Source organism: Dermacentor albipictus, chromosome 2, assembly GCF_038994185.2.
Source record: "Dermacentor albipictus isolate Rhodes 1998 colony chromosome 2, USDA_Dalb.pri_finalv2, whole genome shotgun sequence".
NCBI classification, from domain to species: Eukaryota; Metazoa; Arthropoda; class Arachnida; order Ixodida; family Ixodidae; genus Dermacentor; species Dermacentor albipictus.
In genome coordinates this window covers 157,610,001-157,637,004 of record NC_091822.1, presented here as the reverse complement: position 1 = coordinate 157,637,004, position 27,004 = coordinate 157,610,001, and the positions used below count along the sequence as shown (strand labels likewise).

Below are 27,004 nucleotides of genomic sequence, written 5' to 3'. Positions count from 1 at the left end.
TCCGCTCAAATTTCGCGCATTAGGGACTATCGTAATCCTCGGTGAATTTTTTTTTAATGTTATCGAAGAACTCGTGTGTAGCTAACTGGTTCCACGTTCGGTGTTTGTATTGACCGCGCTGTAGGCTTAAAACAGGTGAAGCCGCTGACGAAAGGAATACTTAGCTTGATGTAAACGACTGGGACAACTTAGGCTTAGCCTTAGTAACTAAGCCTCGAGGACTCAGCCCGCATAGGCTGTTGTCGCTATCAAATGTGCAGAAGGAAACGACTACGAAGCCACGAGAAACGCAAGTAAACAAGCGAAACAAGCAAACAAGCAGGTTAGACGTTAGCTTGAGCCACGCAAATGAAGCATGTCACATTTGCATGTCAACATGCAAAAATGATGCAACGGAGGATCTTTTCCTTGATCTGCCTTAGCAATGCTGAGAAGTCCAGTCGGGTTAAACATTTCACTTTGGTCTATTGTTTGCAGCAGCGTTTCTATACGCGGTACGAAGGAAGTGGCATAAAGTTCAATGAGAAAAATCAGACATTTTGTTATCTATAGTAAAAAAAAAAAAGAAAGCTAGGCACAGACAGGGGGGAACTCCTGCTTCCAGCTGGTCTAACAGTGTGGACATTTGGCAAGTCGCATTGAAGACAGATGCCACAGCGCAAACGGCGCTCGTTGGCAGTTTCCTTAGGCCACATAGTCAATTGGCACTTGACAAAGTAATTGAGGCCACAAAGGGAGAGGAAATGCCATCCTCACGCCATTAGCATTTTAGAAAAAGTCGCCTAGCAGAACAAGTGTGGTGGTTAGATGGCCTGAGGAATCGGTTTCCTCATGTATGGCGACTCCGCTCCCAGCGGTAACGCACACACGCACGTGCACGCACGCACACAAACACACACACACACACACACACACACACACACACACACACACACACACACACACACACACACACACACACACACACACACACACACACACACACACACACACACACACACACACACACACACACACACACACACAAACACACACACACACACACACAAATTTTCTCTCTCTCTTTCACATGCACGCACGCACACACACACACGCACGCCCCCCCCCCACACACACTCTCTCTCTCTCTTTCACATGCACGCACGCACGCACACACACGCACGCCCCCCCCACACACACACGCACGCACACACACATACGCACGCACACACACACGCGCACACACACGCACGCACGCACGCACGCACGCACACGCACACATATTCATTATTTATTTACTTTATTTATTTTCAATACAGCTATAAGCAAAGCACAAAAGCACAAAAGGCTATATGGAGCGAGCACTCGAGTGAACGAGAGTACATTATGTCCCGTCGCGAAACAAGTCGACGTATATCGGACTTGCACGGAAATATAAAGGAGAAAGAACGAAGCGGTTAATTGCGTCGCGCGAAATCTGAACGTCAGCAATTATCGACCGAAACAAAGGGAAACGCGGAAAGAGTCCCGGCAAGTATATTGCATATAGGTTTGAACAAGCAATCAGGCGACAGCGAACGTCGGCGACTCTCCCATTTGCTCGCGCGGTCGATGATTATGAAGCAAGCGCAAATACAAAAAAGCACTGCGACGTTATTTAACCTGCGTTCAGCAATTCCGGACGACAATGGGATAAAGGCTTTCAGTGTCGATTGAGAACACGCGATGTGAGGGTGGCAACTTGATCGGTCCAGGCCTCTCAACTCCTTCCCCACCTACGGCGGGGACAAGTTATCTTTAATTCCTTCTTTCGCGAAGCGGCCGTGACGGCCCCGCGACGATGTCGTTACAGGACCTTCCGACTCGTCATTTTCTGTCCTTTTTCTTTCTTTCCCGCGCGACGATAATTACAGAGACCGTGCTTCGTTCTAACGAACGTAATACCGTGCAGCGGTACGCGAGCCGATTGCAAGACGGTGCGGCACCGCCCGCACGCAAGAAGTAATATGGCCGCGACTCACACAATACATTGCTTGATAGCTTAGCCAGTCTGTGTAATAACCGGCGTAATACTCATGACCTCACACAGCTGCACCCTCTTGCTTAGCGCAGCATACTTGAAAAAAAAGAAAGCAAGTACAGACTAACTAATGCCGATTTCGAGAGACGCAAGACTTAGCAGGCCTGAAGTTAGAGATGGCGCTAAGCATTCGCCACTGGTAGTATACTCTGTCACGTGACCTACAGCCACCCTAGTTACGTGACCGAACGAATAAATTTGAAATACTCTAGATGAGTCTTCACTTGGACTCCATCGTTCCCTTTTCGGTAACTGCTGCTCCTCTGTGCCTCTTCAAGAGGGCAATGCGGCGGTCGGGACTATCGATGAATAATACCGTGAAGGTTCTAGCTCCGCAGAACGTCATATGGGGTGAGTCAGGAACAACCATAAAGGCGAACACATCGACGGCGAGACAAACAGGAGCGACTGTGACCTTCCTGGATTTACGAGCGTTGACTTCGCTTTGAACGGAGGCATGCGGTGTGCGTAGGCTTCGGGTATTCACGAGGGAACTCGGAGGCAAGCGTGTATCGCGACGTCGCGTGACACGTCAGTGCTATCAACAGCGCTGCACCGAATAACGGCGTACTCACCCCGAGTGCAACAGTGCAGCGTTGTATTCTCTTTTTTTTTATCTCTCGCTGTTTTTCGACCAGGAGCGAGACGGACAAATTGATTTTATGTAATGTGCTGCCACCGTAATCGACAGAAGAGGAAAGAAGAGGAGTACATAGGTCTCAGAAGAAAGAAGGCGTACAATAGAAGATTCTATTCTATCGACGTCCTATTTTGTCACTGAACAAGCTGGCAGTCTATAGCGTACGATGGCAGTGCACGGAATTGTGTGCCTAGCAGCCGCTTTGTTCAAGCCAAGGGCCCCCAATTGGGGAACTTTTTCTCAGATTCGCAAGAAATCGAAGGCACGAAGTAAAACGCCGAGGTGAAGCGTGATGCGCCTGTGTCGTGTTCTATGTATTGTCGCTGCAACAGCCCTGTCCGCTCCGCGTACATCGCGACGAAATTGCCCGCTTCGAATTTCGGGTCCCCGAAGTTTCAAAAATCCGCGGTATTGGATTACCGTTCCAAAGGGATATTATTCGAGAGAAGAAAGGCGACGGAGAAAAAAGCTTAGGGTAATTCCTTGGGCTGTGAACGTGTGCCTCTGGAACAACGTGCACGACGAAGTCGACGTTAAGCCACAGCCTCTCTGACTGTAATATGGCTTCGTACGTCGTATATACTAAGTTGACTTATCATTTTACAGATTGACTATATATAGCCTATTCAATGCGACGAGCAACTGTGTGTCGTACAATCCAAGGACTTACCATCCACCCATTTAACGATATACGTGGCAACCCGTCGTGGCTTTGTCGTTGCGCTGCTAAGCCCGAAGGCCTGGAATCTAATCCCGGCCGGCGCGACCCCATTTGAGCGGGGGCGAAATGCAAGTACGCCCGTGTACAGTGCATTCGTTGCGCGTTAAAGAACCCCATCTGGTCAAAATTATTCCGTAGTCCCCCTCTGCGGCATGCTTCATATCCATATCATGGTTTTGCATGGCTCGTAAAACCCCAGGATTACCCTTTTTTATGTATGCGGTATGCTTGTCGATGAAGCGCGGTGTCACTCAGCTCTTATCTGTCTGGCAACGTCCCGACGAAATGCCTCTATAGTATAGACTTGATGACTTTATAGACCTTATGACATAAAGTCTATATTATGAGACTTTACACCTTTGGAACAAGTGGAGATAAATCGCATTCATATAGCTGTCTATCGTTATAATCGTTAACGTTGTTGTCGTCAGTACTGTACAGCGCACGTACGTGCGCCGGTGCAGTGATAGAACGTTGTATCTTTGTACCCAGGCTGATTTCATGCGCTTCGTGAATCTGCAGCGCACTCGGGAATTACCGTCTCTGTTGACAGCTATGGCAATACGTGTTATCGTCTTTAGTGTACCGCACTTTGCGACAGTAGTTTAATTGTAGATGTAAGAATCAACTCCTGTGTATTCATGTGGAGACTGATTTCATGCACAGGCAAATACAAACTACCACAGAAGTCCCACCGTTATCGCCACGTATCGTCGTAAGGGCCATCGTCTTCAGCAGGCCGCTCTCGACGGCGACTTTCTTCGTCTATCGATGGAACGACGCTATAGTACAGGTGCGAAATTCGTCTTTCACTCACCTTCTTGACGAGCTGTATGGGAAAGCAGACCTCTCCGGGCGCCGAGCCGGTGACCATCTCCGGCGTGACCACTTCGCAGCCGGCCAGGCTGACCGAGATCACGGGGGCCTTGTCCGAGACCTCGTAGTACGCGTCCAGCTTCTCCGCGTGAAGCGCGACGTAGAGCCTGCGAAATGAGAGTATTCGTATTATTCCCAATTAAGTTGTGAAACCGAGCACTGATCCCACGCTTTGCTATTGACCAGCGGTCTCAGACTCGCGTCAGCCATCGCCTCCTATCAGTTTTTGCGTAGCTCCCCGTGGAGCGTTGTCAGGGAAGCATTTCGGAAAGCGACATTAGATGCATACCACCTAATATGGACATGTACGGGTTTACAATCGGAACGCTCGCGTCTCCTACTGCAAGCCGGCCTCCGCTACAGTGTGACAACCAGCTATGACCGCTGGATATATGACAATAGATTCCACAAAACACTGCTTCAATTCATACACAACACTGGCCTCACAGCACACATATAATACACATATACGCTCCAAGAATTATGCCTTAAGGGCAAGTCTTAAGGGCAAGTCTTTTCTGATTCTATGCTTTTCCAGGCTTTTCGCGCTTGACCAGTGGTCAGAGCGACGGTCTGCCCACATTGTCAACGGGATCAGGCGGTCGTTTGTGGTGGATGATAAGAATAGTATAGAATAAGGCATAAGGCTTCGCTACAAGGTCCAGTGGTCTCAAACTCGCGTCAGCCATTACCTCTTATCAGTTCTTGCGTAGCTCCCGTAGGGCGTTGTCGAGGAAACATTTCGGAAAGCGACAAGGAACCCGAGTTAACTATGATTGCGCAAGGTAAATAGGCTTTGTCCACTTCTGTTACTTATTACGTTCATTCAGTGGTTTTTCTCTTTTTTTTATTGCGATAGCGGTTATATGGACACTCCAGGCCCTTTTCAATTATGGGGTTTTACGTGGCAAAACCACTTTCTAATTATGAGGCACGCCGTAGTGGAGGACTCCGGAAATTTCGACCACCTGGGGTTCTTTAACGTGTACCTAAATCTAAGTAAACGGGTGTTTTCGCATTTCGCCCACATCGAAATGCGGCCGCCGTGGCCGTGATTCGATCCCGCGACCTCGTGCTCAGCAGCCCAACACCATAGCCACTGAGCAACCACGGCGGGTGCAGGCGCATTTCTGCCGTCGCCGTGAGGTTCCGTATAATGTCCAAGGTTGATAAGATCGTCGTCGCGCACCGTGTGCTGTATGTGCGAGTGAAAGCGTACGAAGGGGAGCCGGCGATTGCCGCTCAGTCTCACGCACGCACGCACGCGAGGAAAGCGGGGAGGAAGTAAGCCGTCTTCCGTCGCGCACAGGCATCCGGGAGGGAGGATGGGGAGCGGAACGCGTTATACTCCGTGCGACCCGGACGGCCGCGCGTGCCAGCCCGGGTAGCTGCATCCCGAAGGCCATCTGCGAAGGGGACAGAGTTCTGCCGCGGACTGTGTTTTCGTGGCTTAGTTAGCGTTGATGCGGGACGCAGCACTAACGTCAATTCGCTCGCTGCTGCTGCCTCGATTCCTCGCTCTATGGCGTTCTGACAGCGAGTTTCTCCGGTCATCGAGGGAGGCGTGTTCATGCTTGCTTGTGCGCGCGTGACAACGTACCATGCTTGTTAACTTAGTTACCATACTAACGTTTAGAAGTTTATGCCGCCGACAAAAGTACTATCGTCACTTATCATAGCTATCTGTCCACTAATTTGCTATCGCAATCAACGCTTCGCCTTTAGGGCGAAACTGCGACTTTTTGTTTCACATTTAATGTTCATTTGACGCCGCAACTTAGCCCATGTAGGAGTTAAATACAGTAGCATGGAAGTACGTTCCCCGAGCCTCTCCACTTGAAGTCCGAGCTAGATCATGCATAATCTACCGGTGTACATTTTTCCTTCCATACCATTTCACTAATCAAGTGGCCCAGCTTCCAGCAATAAGCAGCCATTACCGCTGCGACATGTCCATCATGCACAGGGAAAGAGAAGGAGATAGGCCGAACCCCTGTAAGCACAGTGCTGCAAGAAGGAAACATTCTCTGGCGCTACGCGGGCAAGCATTGCGGCATTGCGTGCTGGAGACCCTCGCTCTATAGCAGACCACAGCGAATATAGTTGCCGCACGCAGGCCCACCCGTACAGCATGCCCGTTTTCAATGCGCACCTGAACCACAGCTGGTCTCCGGACAGCACGTGCAGATACCCATCCTTGATGGGCAGCGGCCTGACGGGCCGGGACAGTTCCGCCAGGCCGTCGCAGGCCTCCTCCTCCTCCGAGCTGCCGTTGGTGGGCGGCTGCGCCGATCCCTGAGCCTGCTGCGGGGGCTGGGCGCCGGAGGAGGAGGAGGACGGCGTGAGCGCGTCTTCGCCGCTGGACATTCTGCGCAGCCGGCGGAACCTCAGGCCCATGACGGCGGGCGGCCGGCTCCCGCTGCTGCCGTCTCGGCCATGCCTTGCGCCGCCCCCGCTGGCCTCCGAGACGGGCGGCGGGGAGAGCGTGCCTCCGAGCAAGGGCGGGCACCAGCCGTGGAGAGTCTGCGGCACCGGGGAGGAGGAAAGCGAGAGCGGTCACGCGTTGTTGCCTCTCCGATGGATACTACACACCATTCCATGCTACACACACTCCATCGTGGAGTACCGAAACAGAGAGAGCGTCAACTAACTTAAAATGGGGGAGAGCGACCTAACTCTGCCTTTGGGAGGGAGGATGTGAGAGGGAGATGTATGCGTTATTAGGGACTGACACTTAGTGCGCGAGATGGGAAACGGACAAGACAAGGAGAAGGAACACGCGAAAAAATCGTGAGCGCAATTTGTCGCCTCGGTACTTCGGAGGCAGCAATGTATGCAAAAGGACGAGCAGGAAACAGCAAGAAAACGAGGAAGACGACCTCACGAGCAATGAACAGGTAGTCTTTCCCGTTTTCGTGCTACTTCGTGCTCTTCTTTTCGTACTCGTCAACGTGTACCAACTAGTCCGGCGAAGCGCTTTCCTTAGGTAGAGGCGTCGCACGCGAAGCTCCACGGTGCGCGACTTATTTTTATCCTCTCTCCTAGGGAAATTTCTCGCCACTGTTAGTGCGTATCGCTCTTTTTATCGTGCCAGAGGAGCGTTATTGAGTAAGTGGAACGACATATTCTTGTTCCACATAGGATCCGCCAGCTAACTAGAACCTACATGCAAAAATGTTCCACTTACTGAGGACATGTGGATGTAGGGTACGTAATATCGATGAATGATTTATCGATTATTCGATCAAAAGGATCCCGTCAAACGATCCTTCTTCATCGTTGTCCCCCGCTCATTCAGTCGAGTCAGTCGATAAGACCTATTCGATCATTAGTTTTCAAGAGTTTGCCAGGAGTGGCGTCAAAATTTTGAAAATTTCACTGGAACGGCGGCGCAATTAAGAGCAGCGTATGTCGACTGTTTTTTCAGAGTCCCGAGTGATACCGAGCCGTGCGCTTTTCCTCTCTTCCCCCAAACGCCACCCCGCCGCCCAAAGCTGGAGGCTTGGAATGCCCTCGCTATTGAAGGCATACTATAGCAACCTAATCCACCAAAGACGTGTCACAGCCCGCCCGACGGTTTAAAGCCTGTATTTCGACATAGCGATGTAGTTGATGACAATTCCATCAGATCTATAGCATCCGAGCATCTCTTCACGCATGCTGGTTGGGTTGCCATTCAGAGAAAGTGTCGGTTTCACCCAGACATTCCAGCCAATTGGCATTCCTTCGCTCTGTAGAAAAGAGCATGTGATTTAATATCCTGAACTAGTAATTTTTCTCTTCTTCTGTGAAGATTGCAATTTTCTTGTTATATTTCAGTTTGACATCCCCTTTCACTTTTGCCATTTTTCTCATTTCTCGTTTAACTGTACTGCACAGACATTCACTAGTGCCATCTATATTATTTAGTTCTACATTAGGTGCCATTTTATAACAAACATTGTTTCACTTTTCAAAAGCCACTAGTGCCAACTATAGTTGGTCTTTAATATGTTAAAGATTATTCGTTACCAAAAGTTTATACACTTGTGTTTCAAACTTGGTCTCACCTCTCAAAAATTAATTTAAGGTCCCACAAAGAACCAAACTGTGTTTCAACCTTTTTAATAGGGCCCGACAAAAATGTTGATCAATCAATTAATCGATGAAAAAAACCTTGCACCTAAAGTGTTTAAACGAATAATGGCTAAAAGGTGGAATGACTAGTCCATAATTGAATAAAAAATTTAATCGACCATCCCTATGTGGAACAAAGTTAAGGGTGCACTGATGATCGCCATTTTACGACGGAGCTAGGCTGCAGTCAATTTTTGTGACGCTGAATGCAGAAAGTTATGAGTGCAATCCATGTATTTTATTTTATTTGTCTCTCCATGTGTGACAATATGCTTCTTCTGTAGCGTTTACTGCGCAAGAATGTTCTGACCTGAATCAGTATTGGTCGTGCCTGGTGAAACTCTTTTCGCGTAGACAGCACCGCATTAACCTTTTTTACGGCAAGCGGAAAGCCGAGCAACTTTGCCAAAGAACGAGGCAGCAGTTGGAAATCGCTTCGGTGCTGGTTTAAGTTGACCTATGCCAGCATTCACTTGGCGAATGTCCCGCGTGCGCCAGCACATCTTCTAAATTGAATCTTCAGTACTCCTTAAAGCGGCAGAGAGAGGCGATCATCGTTATTTACAGTCTCCTGCGGTTTCAGACCATAGTCACATGGAAAACGTACGCCCTTCTCAATGTTTGGTCCCAGACACCCTACTAAAAGTTTCCACGTGAAACGAATCGATGAACCCAAGTATGCTTTTGTTCCTGTTGGTAAAATAAAAACCAATAAAACAGGCAGAGGCGGAATCGTGAGATGACTACTAAGTCGCACCACCGCAGCTGCCGCTAATCGCGAAGATGGGCGACAAGATCAATACATTTCTCCGTACTACGGGTGGGCGATATTTCAAAGAAATAATTCTTCCTCTTTCTTTGTTTCTTCACCTTCCGAACACAATTTCGCTCTCGTGCGCAGCTAGTTCAACAACCTTTCTTGTGCACCGAGTCGACACATCTCGCTTCATTACTTTTCTTAACTGATATGTGCTCGTATTAGGCGCGTAAAGCTTTGCGCCTCGATCGGACTGGAAGTGTCAACGGTAGCATGGTGAGTTACGTTGAACCTTAAGATAGCCTAAATTATTGGAAGCATCGAGAAGCTTGTCGACGAGTAGAAAACCTCAAGCGCCAGCAATGACGTTACAAACATTTTTAGATAGCATATAAAAAACTATATACAGTCTATCTAGCTCTAAAATCTATCTATCTAGACAATTTCTATAAATTGGTATAGTTTAATCATACGCTTGTTATCTGCTATTATCTATAGAAAATGAACAGACCAGCTTTATAGGCTGGTCAGGCAATTTGACAACTTGTTGTGACCGCGCGAGAGAAGAAGAAGACGAGTTCTTGATCAGCTGCTAGTCCTGCTTCGCTCTGGTTTTTTCGGTTAAATTTGTGCGTACCGTCGCCCCCGTGGCGGGTACGATGTCAAAAGCAATGACGGACGTTCCGCCTCCTCTGCCGCCAAGGTTGGGGGCTGGCCTCCAAGCTGCAAGTCGGTCTGCTGAGCTCGACCACCTCAACGCGACTCTGCCAAGGTCTTCGAGCTGCTCAGACGTCGACGACATGGATTCTGACGGCGGATATACCGAGGTCACAAATCGTCGGTTGAAGAGGAAACTTCGTAGGACATCAAGCGTGAGTGAGCTTAACTACAATAAGCCGCCCACACAGCAAGCGTACACAATCGCCTACATCCCCGTCGCTACTACAGGCAACCTCAATTCCCTCAATAGGCAAACTCTCACTGCCTATCTCGAGAGGTTGGCTCCAGGGCAAATCAGAGAGGTACGAATTAATCCCAGAAGAAACATACTTACTGTTGATGTGACTACACGAACCAGCCTCGACACCTTGAAAGCTGTAACTGAGCTAGGAAATATACTTGTCCGCTCATTCATCGTACATGGAGGCAGCACCACCACTGGTGTTATCTACGACGTCGATACAGATATTGATAATGACGATCTCCCAACGCTAATCTCATCAACCGTCCATGTCACAGACATACACCGTTTAGGACGGTCGAGGTGCATAAAACTCATTTTTGAGGGAGAGACCTTACCAACACATGTCAAAGTGGGTTATGTGCGCCATCCTGTCCGTCCATACATCCCTAGGCCCTTGCAGTGCCGTAAATGCCAGAAAATCGGGCATGTAAGTGCTGTGTGCATGAACATGATGACATGTCCGCGATGTGGTGGTGATCACGATCAGTTGACGTGTGCTGGCTCTGACTTGAAGTGCCCTAACTGCGATGGGCCACACGAGGCAACGTCGAAGGACTGTCCAAAATTAAAGACTGAAATGTCCGTGCTAAGGAAAATGGTACGAGATCGATCTACACACAGAGAAGCTGCTACCAAGGTCCACCGCCGCCAGAGGCGCTCACGTAATCGCAGAAGGAGATCAGCATCGACAACAGGACAACCTGTACACCAGGAAAAGTCGTCGCGCGCTCATGCTAGTCCTCAAACGTCACAGGCACCTTTACCCACGTCTACTCTTTTAAACACCAAGGACACTACAATATGGCCTTCCCTGCCATCTCGGAGTACAGAAGTGCAGCCGGAACGCCAGCGTGACCATGAACCTTCATCGTCGGATAGGCATATCAAGGCAATGCTTGCACAGTTGGTTCGTTCCTTGCGAATGCTGCTCATCGGAGTTAAGACGCCCGTTGCAAAGGCTGCGGTGCAAATTCTCGACGCACTAGAACCAGTGCTTGCTGCTGTATAAAGGCTAGTAAACGCCATGGCATCATCAACTTCAAGGTTGTCACTACAGGAAAGGATAAACGGTTCCGTAATATTCCAGTGGAACGCACGAGGTCTACGGGGTCGCCTGGGAGATTTTAAACAGAGAGTGCTCAAGCATCGGTTTCCAGTTATCGTAATATGCGAGCCGAATATGACATCGCCATTTCGACTCTCCGGCTATGAACAATTCGCGTCTGGGACAAGTGGAAATACTAGCAAAGTTTTGCTATGTGTGCGATGTGACCTCACGTATTCGCTAAACCAAGTTCCGGTGCATAACAGCAATGAGTACGTCTCGATCACACTGAAGCTAAAGCGCCGGATAATCTCGATCATCGGTGGCTATATTTCTCCCAGGGGAAGATTTGACTCTGGACACCTGAAACTCGTTCTTGACTCTTGCCAAGGACCTCATATTATTGTAGGCGATTTCAACGCGCACCACCATCTCTGGGGTAGTAGCATCACAAACCTTCGAGGAAGACAACTTCTTAACTTCACAAGCAGCAATAATCTTGAGATCCTGAACGATGGCTCACCAACATTTCTTCGTGGCACGACGTACAGCAGCTGTCTCGATTTAGCTATCGCTTCACGATGCCTTTCGTCTTCTGCTGCCTGGTGCACAGATGCTGAAACGTATGGCAGTGATCACCTACCTACTTATGTACAACTGAGGTGGTTTACAAGACTTACAAGTTCTCATACGCGACGCACTGACTGGGATGCGTTTCAGAACAAGCTAGAAGAATCTTGCAACTGTGTAATTTCACCGAAAGAGATTGAAGAGCGCATTAGAGCAGCAATGCACGCAACAACACGCATCATCGAAACTTCAAATTCAAGAACATCCGTTGACGTTATATATGAAGAGCTGCGGGCAGTCCGACGTCGCGCCGAGAGGAAATACAGGCGAACTAAATTGACATCAGACTTGAGGACGTCACGCCGTGTGCAAAAGAAAATTCAAAGATACTTAGACAAGCTCGACAGGCAACGTTGGAGGTCATTTTGCACCAGCCTGGACCCAAGAAAACCGTTGTCCACAATATGGCATGTTGTACGAGCACTACCATCTCCTCCACAACAGCTACGTCCCTTCCGAGCTTTGGCTATCATCCAGACGCGCAGTGAGAAGGAAATCGCGGAAGATTTCTGCATACACCTCTCTGGATCTACAACATCGGTAGCTTCAGTGCTCAGGTGTGCTCCTCCAACAATGGACGATCGCCTCGACCTCCCATTCACGCTGCAAGAGCTACGTGCAGCGATTTCCTCCTCAAGACACTCAAGTGCGCCTGGTCCTGATGGCATTACCTATTCCACCTTGCGCCATCTAGGCCCTCGAGCGACTGAAGAGCTCTTGGCTTTATACAATCTCTCGTGGTCCTCGGGAACTGTGCCTGCACATTGGAAGACAAGCAAAATTGTGGCATTATTGAAACCAGGCAAGACACCCCATGCTATGCTTTCCTACAGACCTGTGGCGCTTGCCAGTTGCATAGGTAAAACCATGGAACTCATGGTTTTGACGCGCCTGGAGTGGTTTTTGGAGAAGCGTAATATATATCCAGACGCAATGACAGGTTTCCGAAAGGGTAGGTCGTCAATCGACAGCGTCATTGACCTAGTAGCAACTGTTGAACATCAGAAACGTCGCCGTCGATTAACGGCGGCTGTCTTTCTAGATATCAAGGGTGCGTTTGACAACGTTCTCCATGATGCCATTTTAAATGCCCTAGAAGAATGTGGCGTCGGGGGACGTATGCATCAATGGATAGCCAGCTATCTTCAAGAGAGAACGATATTCATGACAACTCCAGACGGGGAAACAAAGAACCACCCCGTCTATCGTGGACTGCCTCAAGGAGGTGTATTGAGCCCAACCTTATTTAATATCGTTCTCATCGGACTGATCAAAGAACACGCAGGCGCAGTCTCGGTCTCTGTGTATGCAGACGACATCTGTATATGGACCACGAGCTTAACGCGCTTACAAGTGCAAACGAAGCTGTAGCGCGCGGTGTCAATAACGTCGACATACCTAAACAGTCGCGGACTGCAGCTTTCACCGGAAAAAAGTGCAACCATGGCATTTACACGAAAGTCAATGGCCTGCTACCCCGTTATGATTGATGGGAAGATTATACCTTCAGTAACCGACTACAAGTTTCTCGGAGTCATCATCGACCGTGACTTATCTTGGTCGAAGCACCTCTCAGGATTAAGAAAAAAACTAGACAGCTTTACTCAGATCATTCGACATATGTCTGGAAAATCATGGGGGCCATCCAAGTCATCTCTTCTGCAGCTCTACCAGGCAGTTTTTGTTGGCTACTTCCGCTACAGTGCGCCTGTACTTTCTCGGGTTAGTACAACTGCTGTACGCACACTTGAAAGTGCTCAGGCTCGCGCACTGAGAATTTGCCTAGGACTACCACGATGTGCATCTACTTGGGGCACTATTGCAGAGGCACGTGCATGCCCAGCTCGAGTTTATCTGCAACATGAGCCATTGCGAGTGCATCTAAGGGTACTGACTAGACACAGGAACCATCCACTCACGAACGTCACACGCGTACGGCCTGTCGCCGCCTACTCAGAAGCCGTGTTGTCGCAGCAAGACTTATTGCCGTCGGACTTCGAACCATATGACATACCCGAAGTTCCACTCTGGACGATGGCAAAGCCAATGGTGAGGCTCTCAATCCCTGGAATAACGAAGAAGTCGAAGATGCCGCTTGCAGGCCTCAAGCATTTCGCGCTATCATACATTGCTTACATGTATGGATATTACGAACATATTTTTACAGATGGTTCGGTGACACAGACCTCATCCGCGGCGGCCTACACTGTGCCAGGAATGGGGATCGCACAACGGTTCAAGATAGGACACAGGACGTCGTCTACAGCAGCTGAGTTGACCGGAGTTCGAGAAGCAGTTCGCTGCATACTGCAACAAAGTCCCGAGAAGTGGACAGTGTTCTGCGACTCAAAACCAGCACTGCAACTCATCAGCAATTATATGAGTGACAGAACCGCATATAGTCCCCTGGTTTATGACATCATGTATCTGCTTGCTGAGGCGTCTCATTCCGGACATACCATCGTGCTGCAGTGGATTCCTGGCCATTGTGGAATAGCTGGAAACGAACAGGCTGACGCAGAAGCAAAACAGGCGCACACTGACGGAACTATTGTAAAAATTCATTTTTCCCGGTATGACATTAACGCCTTGCTCCATACCTCCCTTAAAACTTCTACTGCACAACATTGGGACAATCCCGAGTATCGACAAGAGCGCCTCCATAGACTTGACGCTGGATTACAATTCCGGCATCCACTTCGGTTGCGGAGAAGCCAAGAAACGCTCATTCATCGATTACGGCTGGGTGTGGCATACACCAACCGATACCTTCACAAGATTGGACAAACACGGGACCCTGAATGTAGCGTCTGTCACACTCTCGAGACAATAGCTCACGTACTTTGCGTGTGCCCTCAATATGCGGCCGAACGAAGAAAACTCAAATCTACAGTTGACAGCTTGGACTCCCGCCCCTTTTCAGAAGAAAAGCTTTTGGGCGCGTGGAGGAGTGTTGACTGTGCCCAACGTGCCATAAAAGCACTTTTGAACTTTTTAAGTGAGACTGGTTTAGACGACCGCCTCTAGAAGCTGTGAGAAGTGTAGTCAGTGCGAAATGTGTTTGCGCAAAAACTTTTTGTGGCAAGATTACTTTTTGTATGGACAAGATTAGTCTTAGTGTATTGCGTCTCCAGTGCGCATCCGCATATTGGACAACGTGTATATAGTATCTCATTGTACCATATCATAATCATCCGCCACCTACCTTTCCCTGTATTTCCCACTTCCCCATTCCCCAGTGAGGAGTAGCAGGCTAGAGACACGCTCTTCAGGCCGACCTCTCCTCCTTTCTCTCCATTAAAATTTACTCCTCCTCCTTGACAACTTGTGACCTTACGCTTTTTACGAATTGTTGCCCTAAGGATATCTATAGAGAAATGTTCATAGGCTCCAAGTCGACCCATTCTGATTAATGAACTATATCTTCCCGGCCTTTCAAGATTAGCTTTACGACAACGACAATGTCACAATAGAGGGGACTTGGCCGCATTATTATATTCCGACGTTTCGCGAAAATCTCTCGGCCGAGATTTCGCCGAAGGGCGTCGCTTATCCTGTCCCTATTCCATCTCCCTCCACCTGGACGTCGGGATAGACACAATGTATTCTCCGCTATCTGCTCGATTACCTCTCGCATCGCTGACGGTGCACTTTTCGGACAGCGTAAGCCTGCTTGGGCCCGCGCCTTTGTGAAGCTTCCCATTAGCTTTTCATCTCCTAATCCCCTTTCGCCGGGATATAAGGTATAGAAAAACCGGTGATTTCATTATGGTTAATCTCCGAGCGCCGTGTTGGCATTCTCCTGCCTTTGTTCCCGGCCAGCGATGGTTGGACAAAGGCGCACACGTTGATGGAGTGCCGGTGCGTTGGCTTTTCCCACGTCAGGAACGATCGCAAAACAGTGAGAAGAGAGGTCAGCAATCACGTGACGGTGAAGAGAGAGAGAGAGAGAGAGCGTTAAGCCAATGAACGGGCACTAATTACCCCTTAACGGAGAAAGCAAGCGATGGACGGACGTCGCCACAGAATAGCATGCGTCGCATAGCATGCGTTGCCTACCTGTGAAGGCGGTGTTGACAGTATCGCGCGGGCAGCTCTCGCGTGTAAGTTAACTGAACTTGATGCCGGAAAAGTGCATACCTTATCGAGGTGCTATACGAGAAACTTGAGAGATTCTTTCGGCATTGTATAGACGTTGTTGGTCTGTTTGAAAGTTATGTGTTGACAGACCGAATACAATCCCAAAGACCAAAATAGTGCGAACAGACGTCACTATTGCGCTGCGCCGTCTGCTCACTCGTCTTGCCTTCTGCACTGTTTGGAGTATGAAAACAAACCACTGATAGCACAAGCAAATACACTCAGCCTACAAGTTCACTGCTTCACAACTCCCAGTAAATGCACTGATCCCGTGTCCCTCTGATTCATACAAATCTTCTGCAAAGGTTGTGCTTGAAAGTACCCCCCACTCTGAGCTAATATAAAAGAAATCACTATATAATCATTGTTGTAACAGCTATCCCTGAAAAAACGCGAGTCATGCTATGTTGCCAATCACTGTTATTTATTGTGACAGTCATCTTGTGTTTAGTTGACCGACCAACGCAAAGTTAATTATATGTCAGCCCAGAAACAACGAAATGTACCAGCCAGCTAAATCCCAAACTTCGTCTTCCCCTTCATATCGGCGCACCGTGCACAGCGTATCACTTCTGACGCCGTAGGATACGCTAAGTAACCGTACGTAAGTTCCCCGAAGGAGGACACTCCCTAACAGGCAACACATCCTCATAAAGGTCGGTCGCTGGCTGAGGGCGCTGACGGACGAACCACGCGGCTTCTGCGGTCGAGTCAACTCCGGCGTCAGCTCGGCATATCTTGTTCTGGCTTCTCCTCGGAAGCCCACTTCCTTCCTCCCTCAGTCCTTGCGCTGTCTCGGAGGTTATATAGAGAGCGAACGCAGCGGTCCTCGCCGCCCTCACGCCTTCCTGCGTGTATGTTCACGTACGTTGGCGCCCAAAGCCCTGTTCCGTTGTTTCGTCGCTGTGCAGGTCAGGCAGGGATCTACTCCTCCCGACGGCGGTAATGATGAGAAACGTGACGCGGGCAGGCTTCCGCTGGGAGCTGCAAAGCTATAGGCAGAGTCTTCCATGTAGACGCTTTGGGTGTACGTGGGGATATCACGCGTTCCCAGAGCACGTCGAAAACCACGATTTGATGGGAGAGAGAGAGAGAGAGAAGGGAAGAACGAAAGGCAGGGAGGTTAGCCAGACCAATGCCTCCTTTACTAGATGCCTGCCGCGTTGTCCGGTAGCTCGGTTCCGGGCCCTCTCCCTTTTCTCTCCTCCGCGAAAAGGCAACGAGCGCCACTCATGGCGAACGCCTGCAACTTGCAATCACGTGTTGCGGCCTCTGAGATTAACATGGCAACCGTCACCGTCTCGGAGGCCCGCGATAATGCTCGCTAACAGACGCCCGCGCATATAACGCGCCGGCGGATGCATTCAGCCGCCGCTGCCACATCCGCCGGAAGTTGAAAAGGCACCGACCGCCGCCTCACGGAATTTATGCTGAACTAACTTCAACTAAGGGAACCGCCGCTACAATGGGAAAGCGAGCAACGCGGCGGGCATCTAGTAAAGGAGGCATTGGCCAGACTGACTCCAGTTCGCTACCCTGCACGTGGGGAGGGGAATGGGGAGAGAAAGAGAGAGATGCCATGACGGAAGATCCGCTGGATGAAGTCATGATAGAAGTCAACCGCTGCGCTGTGGCGCTCCCAGCAGCCTCTTCTATTCGTGCAAACGATAGAGTAACACTGGCGTTTTATTTTGGAATACACAGCACGCAAGTGCGCCGAAAAGCCGGCAGATCGCACGCTCTGTGAGAAACGATGTTATGCGAAGCAGCGTGCGAAGCAGCCACCATGTTAACGAAACGACTATGATAGCACCGAGACGTAGGCGGCTGTTTCGTGACCTACGTGACCCACATGCCATGATATTCACGTCACGACCAATCACTTAGGTTCGTCGTACGCTCTTGTCATACCACGCCAATTTCGGTACATACCACGTTAATGAAACGACCTTGAGAGAACCAAAACACAGGCCGCTAGATGGATACTACTAAAGTGGAAAATGTTGGCCAAGAAATGCTTCGCATTTAATTAAAGAAAGAAAATGCTGGTCCTAGGTTAAATAAAGTATGTGTAATACGCTGTACATTTCACGTAAGTTATATTAAACAAGAAAACGTTATTAACAGTTTCTGAAGCGCCATGATCGACCCACACACAGGAACATAAGAGTGGACCAAAAATGTGCCAGACTCAACTGTACATTACATCTACATATTACGAAGCATTACAAACGTCTCAGCGTGGTGGTTTACTCGCGGGAAATTCTTGGTGTTCTATTCCGCAGGTCGCCGCATGCGTTCGCGCCATCATTAAAAAAAAGGAAAGAAAGAAAAGAAAGAAGAAGAAGAAGCGGTAAATGGCGTAATGCTTCTGGTACTGGGCTTCTGTGCTGTTAGTCCTCTGTTCAAATGCGGTTGTCGGACGATATTATTGATGCGAATGCGTCAAATGGCTCATTGAGCGCAAAAGCCGATTTGTGGCGTCTGTAGGATTGAAACGGCCCCTAAATTGCCATTGGCCCGCTCGCGACGTTGGCTCGCGCTTGTAGGCTCGGGGCTTGGCGGAGCAGAGACTTCCTTGATCGTCATTTCGGCTGTCTACCGGCTACGTCTGTGACAGACTATGTTTCGATAACGACCTCACTACTATCGCCGCCGGGAGGGACGACAGGAAGCGGCAACGTTAACGTTAATGCGGTGCTTCCCCTGCGAGTATGTGTCGGTCTTTCATGTACACTCTTAGCACGGTACCTTTTATGGTAACCTTTAATCACGAGTAACTTATAAAATAAAGGTTACATGCGAAATATCTTGATGTTTTAATTAAATGTTCTTACGTATATATACATCTGTAGGTTACAAGAATAAAAATTGACGGATTTAGAGGTTAATTCAGCGCAAAGCGCCTTGTAACCTTTAGATTTTAACCTCTAAAGAACACTGCAGCGCATCAGTGAGGAGACCTACACTCTTAGCACGGTACCTTTTATGGTAACCTTTAATCACGAGTAACTTATAAAATAAAGGTTACATGCGAAATATCTTGATGTTTTAATTAAATGTTGTTACGTATATATACATCTGTAGGTTACAAGAATAAAAATTGACGGATTTAGAGGTTAATTCAGCGCAAAGCGCCTTGTAACCTTTAGATTTTAACCTCTAAAGAACACTGCAGCGCATCAGTGAGGAGACCTACATCATGGATTGGACGTTTGCTGATAAATGTATCCTAATGTGTTCGTGTTCTGCATTTATGATCTGGTTATTACAAACGTAGGACTTCGGCAGTTCGGGCTGTATTCGGTCTTAATTTCTGTCAGCCAAGCAGTTACATTTTTCACGATTTAAAACCAACAAATAAATCTAGCACGATCGCACTTGCAAGTTCATCTGCGCGCTGTTCTTTGACGACCCTCCATACTTGGCGCACAGCCTTATTTGAAGTATCAGCAACGAAGACTGTGTCATCGAATGATGTGGCATGCACTGCCTGCGTAAACCCAGCAGTCGAACGTGACGGAAGCCCCCTGCTCTCGCACGCATTCTAGCCACCATGAGACAGGCATGGAACATCGGTATTTCAACACGAGAAACAAAAGCGGGCGAGTTTCTTTAGAAAAAGTGAATATTTTTTAACAAATTTCATGTACGAGGCGAGAAAGAACAGTAGAAGAAAAGCACACGAACACGGTGGGTCCTTCAGTAAAAGGTTGTTGAAAACATTGGACGGTTCTATCATATAACAATATAATTCAACTTGTCTACTAAAATGACCTGGTGCAGAACCTTTCAGTTGTCTGCATACATTTTCTGCCTTTAACCGGGTTCGTTTCATTCCCTGCACTGCCTTGATGCTGTCAACCAAAAATTTTCCATGCTTCAACCATAACCGCTCAAGATGAGGTTAATAGTTAGTGTGCAAGAAGCACGTGCCTAAGAAAACCATGCCGACACGCGGTACCAGCGAGGCAGCGTGCGTACATCAGTATAAACGCGCGGCGAGTGAGCTGGGGATGCGGTACGCGCTACGGGACCGGCGTAACTGCTTTGAAATAAACAACCTACATGTCGGCGAACCATTCTGCATTGCACTTAGGATATTTTAAAAACTTGTAGCAACTGATTCCACTGCCAACTTTCTTTGGGCATTATAAGCTGTGCCGAAGATTGGCATTACAACGACCGCAAATTTAAGTTACAGCAGACACGAAACGCGCCAAACGTTCAGTGAAATCAACAGGATGCCGCTACACTCACATAAAAGCGAGCGCCGTCCGCTCCGTTGTCTTTTTAGGAGACATAGACAGATGAAAAGAGCGTTAAATGTGTGAAGCCGCCAACTGAGAAATGAAATCTTTACCACTGTCCAAACACGAAATGCTTCCACCATCACACCAATAACATCACTGGCACCTCTGACATTTATTTCTGTAATTCATTGCTTGTTTTCATTTTTTTTTTCATTTTTGCTTGTGCCTCTAAGTGCCTTTTTCTAACATGGCGGCAGCGAGCAGGCATCAGCCACACCGGAGCGCGGCCATCCACGGTGCTATCATCTCTCCTCCTCGGCCCAATCGAGATAACTCGAGTTGCACGCTGGGAAGATTTTAAGCGGGAGCGGGAGGCTCGGAGCCGGCGGGAGTGGATAGCGCGCTGTCGTCCTGTCGTTGCTGTCGTTCTGAGACGGTCATTATATTTGACTTGTTTGGATACCATCCGATCACCATTGTGTGCTGCCACCACTTGTAGCCTGCAGTAGTTATTACCGCTTCTACTGGGAACTTGCGCCATCCGCTGCACCCTCATGCCTTTGTGCAGCAGAGACCTTTTCGGTGTGTTGCGCGGTCGCTGCAACGAGCCGGGTTGTGAGTGCAAGCGATACACCATTCTGCGCCTGTCGGAAAGTGACATCCTGGTGAGGTGTGACTATTGTGACCACGTCCCAAATGCACACGGAAAAATATGTGATCTCGGTAAGCAGAACTTTTGCTTTAAATTATTTTTGGGTGGATAGTACGTGAATTCTTTATAGTTCGCAATTCAACATTTGACATAGTGCATGCTCTCGCTGCGCGTAAGTGTTTCTGAAAAAGGTTATTGTTGATATATTTGCTTCTTTATGCTCTTCGATTTACATTGAGCTAAATTCGATGTTGTCATGTTGTCATTTTGTGCAAATATTGGATTAGACCTTTCTAAAATATTGAGCTTGTCGGCGGGATGAGTTGTGTCAGGGCAACTAAATCACCTCAACAATACGTTTCTTGTACTGGCGCCGTGCTTTGGGCTGATGTACTTGACAGAAATCGTTCAGTATTGTACAACTCGCCTCGTGCACCCTCCGTTAGCCATGCTGTGGTGGTGCGTGACTGCCCGCGCCCTGGCCTGGGGGTAATCTGCGGTGTGTGCAGAGGTCGGGCAAGCCGAGGCGGTTCGTGGTTGCACTTCCGCTTTCTTTCGGTGCGCGTATGCTGGAGGTCGCGTAATCTCAAAAGTTCGGAGACGCGTTGAAGGGAGCAACAAAACAAACGTTCGCTCCCCTCTGCGTTCTTCAAGTCAACTTGATAGCGATTGTTCGCGGTCGTCAAATGAGATATGTTCATTAATGCCTGTGCTCGCGTGACACCATGGTTATTAGTAAGCTAATGATTACTGTTACGGCAGGTAAAACTACGTACCTTAGTTTGAGTAGTGGTCTAATGCTTTGCTATCGCTATTAGTGCTTCGCTTTTTTGGTAAAAATGCGTGTTTTTTCTATTTTCTTTTAGTCAAACGGGCCAGTAATTTAACATGGGAATCGGTAGTTAGCATTGACTAACTGCGAAGAATGCACAATTCTCTTTTTACCGCAACGTCACCCCTTCTCTTACAACTTGCATTCCAATTTCGCACAATGATGTATAATTATATACAGCGTTGTTCCAGAGAATACATGTTGTATAGCTTTCGCACGAATTTTGCTTATGCACGCGTCTTTTTTTTTTTTTGCCTACAGCTCTGCAATGCGCTCTGCATTACTTTGTGAACACTAATGATGTCGTTTCGTTGCGTCTATAATTTCAGAAACGAAAAATGCAGCCGAGGCAAAGGTGCAATGCAATGTGCCAGGCACCGTTCGAGGCCTCAGTGTCACATGAATCTGTGGAAGCTTGCACATCTAGTCTCTCCTCAGTGCAGTATGGTTAGTATAATGTGGAATGTTGGCCAAAGCTTTTTTGATTGCCTAGTGTATCAAATATTTTAAAGCGAAGCTTGCTTTGCCACTTCCCTCGGCTTTTGCACTGCTGCTGCTGTCGCTGACCTGCACGCGGCGTCGGGGAGTGGTTGAGTACGTAATGTATATATTGTACGCAGTGTACGAGAAATTACATTGTACTTGTACATAGTAGGGACGCGGGAGTGACGTCTGTGAGCCCTTTCCAGCAAGAACTGCGCGGGCGTCGCCACAATGCCCTCTGGAGTTCTTTAGTCGTCACAATGTCCTCTGAAAACCTGTCTACAAAGTCTACAAAACCGGTAACAGGAATTCCCCATTAAATTATCGACCCATCTCACTAACAAGCGTGCCGTGCAAAATCATGGAACATGTCATCTACTCTCAAATCATTGCCTTCTTGGACAGTAATAACTTTTTTCACCCTTCACAACATGGTTTTCGCAAAGGTTTCTCTTGTGAAACTCAATTAGCTATTTTCGTTCATGACTTGCATAATAACCTTGACATCAATGTACAAACTGACGCAATCTTTTTAGATTTTGCAAAGGCATTTGATAAAGTATCCCACCAACTTTTGCTACTAAAACTTCAGCTGTTGAACTTGGACCCTAACGTTCTAATTTGGATAACTGAATTTTTGTCTAATCGCACACAAATGGTTTTTATAAACGGTAACCTGTCAAGTCCCCTCCCAGTAACCTCTGGCGTGCCCCAAGGATCTGTTCTTGGTCCCCTGTTATTTTTAATATATATTAATGATTTACCTCAGTGTGTCTCCAGTAATATACGCATGTTTGCAGACGACTGCGTCATCTACCGCTCTATCTATAACTCATCTGACCATACTACACTCCAAAATGATCTTAACAGTGTTTTAGAATGGTGCAGCAATTCACTGATGACCCTTAACGCCAAGAAATGTAAATTCGTGTCCTTCTCCCGCCGTCGCAACCCTTCCTTCTTCCCATATGAAATAAATACCACACCATTAGAATCAGTACAATCCTATAAATATCTAGGTGTAACCCTGTCTCACGATTTGTCTTGGCGCGCACATGTCACTAGCATTATCTCTGCAGCTAACAAAACCTTAGGTTTTCTAAAACGTAACCTATGGCAGGTCCCATCAGATTTAAAATTACTAGCATATAAGTCACTTGTCAGGCCGAAACTGGAATACGCGTCAGCTATCTGGAACCCGCATCAAGCATATCTCACCGACGCATTAGAATCAGTTCAAAATCGTGCTGTTAGATTCATTCATACCTCATATTCATACGACGTCAGCGTTTCATCACTGAAATCAGAATCGGGCTTGTCAATGCTTTCACGTCGACGTCGCATTTCCAGTCTTTCCCTATACCACAAGTTCTTCTTTTCTTCCCTTAATCAAGAGCCTTACATAACAGCAGCAGCACGCATATCTCACCGCACCAGCCATCCACTTCAAGTGGCACGGCCACGTGCACGGACAACCACCTTCGCAGCCTCCTTTTTCTTCCGTACCGCCACAGACTGGAATGGCCTTCCCGCCAACATCGCTATTACGACTTGTCCATCTTCGTTCACACAACTTGTAACCGACCATTTTGTTAAATAATTATTTATGACGATGTTTTGCTATCTTATAAAAACCCACCCCTTATGTAATGCCCCTACGGGGGACCTTTAAGGTAATAAACTGAACTGAACTGAACTGAACTGAAACTCCTCGGCCATCGACACAATTACCTCTGGAGCGCTGTAATTACGCGTTAGCCTGCGGTATAAGCATTGTAGAAGCTGCAGCGCTTTTGTACTCACGTGCAAATTTCCAGAGGGGAGATAGTCAATGGAAAGATAATACAGAGAATTTGTAAAGCCAAAGCCCTGACCAAACGGATGAATAATAGTTGATATTCGCTCGTGGCGCCTTGCATACATAGTATGATCGTGGAAGAATGGAAAGACGCCACCAGAAAGCATGCTTCATTTGGGGTCGCTTGAATAAAAGAAAAGTCGCTACTAGACATGGCAACAGTTGCGGAGAAACTGTAAAAATGCTAGTTTAAGAATGAAATGGCACGTTTCTGCTATTTCTGAAAAATAAACACCCTGCAAGCTTGTACATGATGACAACTGTGCAGGCGTGCAGACGCAAATCTGCACTCAGTACCGCAGCGTCAAGACGACAACACGCAGCGTCAAGACAACACGCAAGCGGCTGTCGAGCAAATAAACATTTCAGCCACGATACCATGCGCCCGTGTGGAGAATGGCAGTGCTAAATTGCTTGCAGCATACGAACAATGGCGCACAACAATGCCTCGAGCAAACACGCCTCGCTGTTTGGTGTACTACGTAGGCAAACACAAGTGGTGCACGTAAGGTAAGATTTAACATCGCATCACGACTGTCGTAGGCCGTCAGCATCACCGCCAAATATTGCCACTGAACGCAAACAGCACAGAAAGCTTTGCTTGCATCGATTCCCACAGTGCGTGAGATCTATATATATTCTTTTCCTTTTTTTTTGCTTTAGAGAGGACTGTCCCAGTTGGTGCCTCCATAGAAAATGAATCGACCTGAATGCCTGTGCCAGAATCACAGCCTGGCTGCTCTAAAGGTAAATGCATAGCGCATACAGGAAAGAATTGGTTTTATTGGGTGCTTTGTTTTCACTTGTTTGTTTCAGACTCCGCACCGTAGTCCCATGTGCAAGAGCCCCCACTTGACATCCCAGTGGTTGCCATGGACAAAGAGATCCGCGATACTGAATGCGGCCAAGGTATGTGATGTGAAATATAATTTACTAGTTCATAAGGAAAACATCTCAAATGTAACGATACTAAATATTACACTCATTTGTAAACTTTTCACATATCGTCCAGAAAGCTCTCTGCATTCACCTTGTGATTACTTTTACTCACATCTGTGTTCCTGTCCAGTACTTATATTGTAGCATTATCATTTGTATTGGTCAGTGGTGCGAGTCGAGCGGAGCATCATTACACAATTTAGTGTTGTCGCCTTAGATTTTCTTCCCCTGAAATAATACTAAGGATGGAGGCATTGCTCATACTTTATATGCGCTTAAATTGAGGTATGGTAGTATTTTGGTGCTATTTTTTATTCACTACTTCCGTTTAGCTAGACTGCACGATAATTAACACATGAAGGCACAGAATGTAGAGAAGGAATAAATTAATGAAATTAGATGAAATTGTTAAATTATATTTAACAATTTAACTTAAATGTGATTTAGTGCATTTGAAAGTTAAAGGTGAGGTAAGCAAAAACCGTAAGAGACATCCTGCCGGACGGAACGTGCACACAGCCAGCTCATGAAGTGTGCGATGCTGCACCAATTTACCTGGTGAAATCTCGTTAATGCGTATCTTGTGGGAACAGGGCATAATTACGCGCTAAACAGTAGTATCCTTTAGTGAGATTTCAGTTGTATATAGTTGAGCAAACAAACGAAAATTGGTATTATACTGATTACTTTCTGTAAAATAACATTTCATTGCTTTTTCCTGCATACTTTAATGAGAGCTAAAGGTGAGCCAGTTCTAATTTTCCTTGATGTAGAATGGTTGGGCTCTTTCGGGTTGAGTTGTGCTCTGCATCTGCAGTACTGCACGTTTTTGATAAATTTTACTTCGTCAGTTCACATTATACTGTGCATATTTAATGTTTGATAGGCGAATGTTTATAGGCTCCAAGTGTCCTTGTAGGCTCCACTGCCCAGTGGTGATATCCAGATTGCGGCTCCCCACGTCTACACATGCAGCGAACACACGTGTGTTTATGCTGGCAGCAGGCAAGAAATAATTTGGGTCTCGAACGGCAGCCTGGAGCTAGCTGTAATTTATTGTATTTTAACCTACTACATCAAGAACCTCGATTATCCATATGCATTTGCACCATTCCTGGCGCTGATGCAGAAACTTGTGCTTCCCAGCAATGTTGTGCCTAGAGGGCTCATAAATAACAGATTGAAGTGTTTCTTTGCTCTTCTGAAGAAAAAGAATGTGATTTGATTCAAAGTCTAGTTAACAATTTTCACCTTGCATTAATGTTCACTTGTTGACAGGAGGTGGTGAACAGATGCATCATTTTGTGCATTACAGTTGCATGCCTTTCTATAACTGTTTTATTGAAAATTGCTGAGGTAATACATCCATTCATGCAAGTGGCATTTAGTATTGTGCACAAGTACTTTATTTAGCTGCTCAAAATTCTTAAATTCGTGCAATGTGAATTATGGCGGCCTTTCTTTGTCACTGAGTTATTCTTTTTTTTTATTGCGATGAAGGCTTGCCCTTAAGGCGTAATTCTTGGCGCGTATATGTGTATTATATGTGTGCTGTGAGGCCTGTGTTGTGTATGAATTGAAGCAGTGTTTTGTGAAATCTGTTGTCATGTATCCAGCGGTCATAGCTGGTTGTCACACTGTCACTGAGTTATTCTAACTGCTAGCCTCTAGATGATAGAGTAATTGTGCAGTACTCTGCATAGCAGTGCCCAAATGACCTTTTTCAATATTTATTTTATATAGGTAGTGCATTCAAGAAGTTTGAATCCCATCCTTGACATTGTTAGCTAGACAGTAAAATGTGTCTTGTAGTAATTTTAATAAAAAAATGTTCACGTTTGCATTGTCACAAGGATCTAAACTGAGAGTTCACTATGCTGTAAGCATCACCACTTCCAGCCTTTTGTCATTTGGCCCACAAGCCAGCACTTCGCTCATCTTCTGGTTAAGCTTTGTCTGATGTTTGTAAGAGCAACAAGTTGTCTTTTGATGCCAGTGGTGGTCAATGCTAACACTAAGGAAACGTTGCTCAGGTATAG

The 27,004-nt window shown here is 47.3% G+C and overlaps 1 protein-coding gene across 3 annotated transcripts in view; it reads right to left on the bottom strand.

The window, feature by feature from the left end:
• Positions 1–27,004, bottom strand: part of LOC139056178 (uncharacterized) — a 254,910-nt gene that overhangs the window by 166,299 nt on the left and 61,607 nt on the right. For all 3 annotated transcript variants that reach the window (XM_070534170.1, XM_070534168.1, XM_070534169.1), the window contains exons 2-3: positions 6,449–6,819; positions 4,238–4,403 (exon numbers count right to left, since the gene is read on the bottom strand). In XM_070534170.1, the coding sequence (XP_070390271.1) occupies positions 4,238–4,403; positions 6,449–6,693 (411 nt within the window). In that variant the 5' untranslated portion in view covers positions 6,694–6,819. The remainder of the gene's footprint in view (positions 1–4,237; positions 4,404–6,448; positions 6,820–27,004) is intronic.